Genomic DNA, 4,833 nt, shown 5'->3' with positions numbered 1-4,833 from the left:
GCTCGTTTATAAGAAAGTGGGGTCCACCGGTGGGTGTATTCATTTCCAGTCTACCCTAAATAACTGAGAAGAACCTTATTTCATAACTTTGACATTTAAATTCGGGAATGTCTTTTGGTAGCATGCATATAGACCTCTCTTCTCCAACTTCCTGTCCAAAAAGACAATCTGTTCAACATGCCAAATAATGAAATTTTATACCCAGTTTTTAGACCCAGAAAATCGTACCCTGTTCAGCGGCACATATATCGGTCAAATAATTGAGTGCCCCACCCTCCCTCCCTCCCCGCCCCCCGGCATGAAATATTTTTTACATGTAACTGATTGACAAATGATCAGTGAATTGTACAGTTTATAATCCCATGTCCATCAATAAAGATTCTCAAAACTCTGCATGAATGGTTCCAGTATGTCTGTTGCCAGAGTGGAGACCTTGAAGTAAGTGACAAATCCTTGCGAAGATGAAGTCAAGGAACTCTAAAATGGTGAGCAAACTCATTCCAAGGAACAGACCAAATGTCCCACCCAGGCTTCCTATACAATAAATAATAAATAATGCAAGATTTGGTCCTGACTAAACAAAGGAAAGTGATAGGCCTCGGAGGCTAATTTAAAAGAAATTACAGGAAGTATAGTATACGTGGGATACATGGCCGTGCTTGCTATAAACCTTTTCCTCAGTCTGATCCTCCACAAATTCTCTTTGTGTCTTCGGGAGGTTGGGGAGAGGAATATAATAAAGTTTGAAGGGGATCGTAAATCGCGCATTTTTAAATGGAATGTAGCCGAACCTTTGCAGAGGTTAAAGGTCATACGCTACTCGATCATTTCGCGACTCCTTCAGGGGTCTCAATTGATAATTCTGCGTGGTAAACTGTTTGCCATTAGGCCTCCTCGCTCCCCTCGGACGTTTCAGGAAAATGGCGAGAATGCTTAAGATTGATAACTGTAAGTTCAGTTATAACAATGTGCTAAGTTTTCAAGTCATGAGCGAGTCTTACCGATCATCGTCCAGGTCTCGTAAACAGGCGTCTGTTCAATGATTTCGTAGCTCAGATCTTCAAAATAGATGTCCAAGGAAATTATGTTCTTTCTGGATTAAAAAAAAATTCACATATGAAGAAAATTAATTTTTAAGTTAGGAAACACGAAACAAAAACAAATCAAGTTTTTAAGTGTACCCGAGGTTGGTACTCCATTTGCCTCCGATTGGAGTCGCAGTGCGACAGATACTAGTCAAGACAATTGTTGTATCCATTACCTTCATTTATTACGACTGATTAAGTATCCTCCCTCTGCCTGGAGTATCTGTGATGGCAAACTAAGCAAACTACGAATGGATAGCAAAGAGCGAACAGAGTAATTTAAACCAGATCTGTTTGTTTCTTGCTTCTATAATCTGCCAGTTTGCATTTGTTTGCCGGGTTGCACTTCTTCCACTAGACTGCAAAACAACCAGCTTTTTGGTTTGTTTGTTCGCCCTCTCTTTTCCACAAGGGAAGCTTACTAGTATACATTAGTTCACGTATTTCCTCATTCAGTTGGAGATACCAGTCTAAGTAAAGCACTCACTCAATGTATCTCTCTCGTTCAGATGGTGTCATGTTCAACAGGGGCTCGTAAATCGCTCGATCCACTGACGTGTCATTGCTCTTAAGGAAATCCATGAGATGATCGACGAAGCTTTCGGGCTGCAATGCGCTGTAAGAGAAGGAAGTCTCGTATTCCACATGTTCACAGGGTTCAGGACAGTTCTTGTCACAAGATTCTTTTTCACTAGAGGCTCCAAACTCTTCTACAATGAAATATATAATATATATATCATTGAATAAATTTAACTCAGATTAGCTCATTTCATAAGAGGTTACCTTGCACCAGTAGTTTGGTCAATCTATCATTATAATAGTATTAAATACACAACAACTCTCTTTGGGGTTCTTTTTATTGCCTAGACCACCGCGCGATACCATCAGGGAGGGAGGGACGGGACAAGAAATCTTACAATCGTGTTCAACCAAGATAGAATGTTCTAGCTCATTCTCTCTTGGTTCAACGCGTCAGCTGGCTAGAATCGCATAATGCCTCACACCTGGCAGCAGCTTGCATATATACATGGGCTTGCTATAACGTGATCCCCAGTAATACAGACTCACCATAGGAATTGTAAACGCAGAGCACAGAGTCATTCGGCGCACAAATCGGAGCATCCGCTTCAAAAAGAAAATAAACAAATTTATTCCGATAAAGTTATTTTAATATCCTTTAATGAATTCTTCCTTCACATATTTTTAATTCTATTTTAGCAACTTGTTGCTAGAATATCTTCTTAATTTTGCCTTATCAAAAGTCCTCTATGAAGGTGTCCGGCTTCCCGGACCCGTATAAGAGCGAGCGAAATTCTAAAATTATTGTGGAAACCTCTTGGCATGCTGTTTTTGCTGAATACAGATGTATTTCAAAAAGTGGCAATTAACCCAAGAACTCAGAAAAAAATAATTATTATCCAGGCCAACTGTTAAAAAACTAATCTCAATTTTCATGATCGAAGGAAACTATCTTGGTCTATCGGAAGAGGTATATTGTTGTTTTCAGTAACGGTAAATCTCATCATTCAGTGAACTCGCCCGCTTACGGATATTAAACATCCACAAAGACACTCACTGGTTAATGTAAAAAATGAAGAGCCATTACTATACCTTTAAATTCAGGCGGTGTACAGCCGCATCTTTTGACAGTGTAATCATTGCGGCATTTTATCATGCAGGCTCTCTTTGTGTAGGCATAAACATCGCTGTTGAACATATCCAGTGATCTGTTTGTGCAATTTGTTTCATACGGAGCTTTCAAGTTAACTATCTGTAAGAAAATAAGTGCTTTTTTTAATTAGTAAAAAGCTGCGGAAACTCATGTTCATGACACAATTGATCTTCTAGATTCATTTAAGGAGACCAATATTTAATGACCAGAAAGAACTTTTACAAGGGCATTTTTATGACAGCCGATGAGCTATTTTTTCTCTTTTTCACACATGCCCTGCCCCTTTTCCCCACCCCACAAAGAACGTACGGCGTTAAACGTTTGTTTCCAAACTTTTCCCGAGTTACAGCATTCTAAAGGGTGGGCGAGAAGGAGAACTCCAAAATATTTTTGAAGACGTTGCACTGTTTTATGAGGGAAACCAGAAATTACAGTTACTTTATTTTTTTTTATTTTTTATTTTATTAGCTTCGCCAAAATAAAACAAACAAACAGAAAGAACGTTGGCAGGGACACCGCAACAGCTGTGGTCAATTACAGCGGTCTCGGATACTAATAAAGAAATAAAAACAAAAAATATTAAAAACAACAGCGATACAAGAAAACTACAGCTACATACAACAAGTTATTGGACGAGACAAGGGACGAGCACTATTACATTTTAAACGGATAGACTTGAACGAAAGTGGGTCTTCATAATCATAGGAAACAGCTGACGAGGACTTATAATGATTGAAAATAACCGATTTAAAGGAAGCTAAGGTCGATGAACTCAAATCTAGCTCATCCGCTAAACAATTCCAAATTTTACTAGTTCTAATAAGAAAGGATTTCTGGTACGTAGTAGTTTTACATTTCTTAATTATGTATTTATTAACATTACTGGGTGAAGATCTAGTGCGTCTACCGTATTTACGAACTTCAGGTAGGTCACAGAGGAGTTCACGTTAACAAGACCCTTGTGTCAATTTGAAAAAAAAAAAGGTTAGATCTGAGAGTTTATGCCGGTAACAAATAGGTATTAGGTTTAGAGTTTGTAAACGAGACTTATAACTTATATTAGAAGAGTAAGGCAGTTTTAAGATAAACTTAGTCGCGCGTCTTTGGATCGGCGCTCAAGCTTGACAATGAGGTCGATGGACAGTGGGGCCAAAATTTGAATCACTGTCCCAAGGACTTTTGTCTAAGATTGTAGGAACTCGAAATTTTTCCTTGATTCATTTCAGTGCAAAGAAGATCATTTATCACTCAGTTGCTGGGAACCAAGCCACAGACTAACTGGGGTTTTTTTTTATGAACTTCTCCAGTTAAACCGTCTTGTCTATCTAGGATAATTAAACAGGTTATCAGATATTAGTAAAATCCATTGCAACTAGTGGTCTATTATCAATGCTGCGTTCTGATTGGCTGAGCCACTACTAGGCTATATGTTATAGCCCTCTAGTAGCGAAAAGCGCGGGCTTTGAAAACCAAAACAATAGCGGCTGAATCGCGTTTTGCTAGCTAAAGTTTTTTTGTCTCGATATTTTTGACCAACTAGTTGGATTTTATTAAAACCCTCACGGCCTCTGAGTCAATAGCCCATGAGGCCAAGGCCTCATGGGCTATTGACTCAGAGCCCATTCGGGCTCGCGGAATAATTGTTTAATATTGCGCGCTAGTCTCTAACCTTTCTTTTCCTAAAGGCACAAAGAGTTGAAATGCCTGGCTGTACGGTGGTACCAAAGTCGTCCATGAAAGGAAAACTTTTCTGGTCGTGGATAATAATTGCAAGACCAACTGTTGGGCGAATGTTAGTAGCCAAGTAGCTGTCCCTTTCTATGTTAAGTAGAAGCCTTAGTCCACTATTTTTACCAGATAACGTTGCATAAAGTAACGGTCGACCGCTTTTCAGAGAGTTAAATGTGTAACACAATCCGTATAATGAACTCATGTGACTCGTAAAGTTATTTGCTGTGCACTTTTTCCCATTTACAGAGCAAGAATGAAACTGTGGGCTTACTGGAAGGAGCATTTCTTCGATTTGATGACTGAGCATCAGTTGTGCCATAATTTCACTTGCGGTTTTTTGACGTT

The 4,833-nt window shown here is 39.1% G+C and overlaps 1 protein-coding gene across 1 annotated transcript; it reads right to left on the bottom strand.

Annotated features, from left to right (window-relative positions):
• Window positions 1-326: 326 nt before the first annotated feature.
• On the bottom strand, window positions 327-4,814 carry LOC140936024 (acid-sensing ion channel 1-like). Its single transcript, XM_073385604.1, has 6 exons — window positions 4,427-4,814; window positions 2,697-2,856; window positions 2,154-2,210; window positions 1,573-1,795; window positions 1,002-1,093; window positions 327-534 (listed from the first exon to the last, which is right to left on the bottom strand). Exons 1-6 carry the CDS (start codon window positions 4,805-4,807, stop codon window positions 383-385), a joined length of 1,065 nt encoding a protein of 354 aa, XP_073241705.1. The 5' UTR covers window positions 4,808-4,814; the 3' UTR covers window positions 327-382.
• Window positions 4,815-4,833: the final 19 nt, after the last annotated feature.

Source organism: Porites lutea, chromosome 4 (assembly GCF_958299795.1).
Source record: "Porites lutea chromosome 4, jaPorLute2.1, whole genome shotgun sequence".
Taxonomy (NCBI): domain Eukaryota; kingdom Metazoa; phylum Cnidaria; class Anthozoa; order Scleractinia; family Poritidae; genus Porites; species Porites lutea.
This window is presented reverse-complemented; position numbering and strand designations above follow the sequence as displayed.

Bases quoted from the DNA above. Each gene is read 5' to 3' on its own strand.
- LOC140936024 (XM_073385604.1), bottom strand. From the start codon at position 4,807: ATGGCACAACTGATGCTCAGTCATCAAATCGAAGAAATGCTCCTTCCA. The intron at 2,857-4,426 runs GTTAGAGACTAG...ATTTTCTTACAG, and splicing joins GTGCCTTTAGGAAAAGAAAG to ATAGTTAACTTGAAAGCTCC. The intron at 535-1,001 runs GTAAGACTCGCT...TTTATTGTATAG, and splicing joins CGAGACCTGGACGATGATCG to GAAGCCTGGGTGGGACATTT.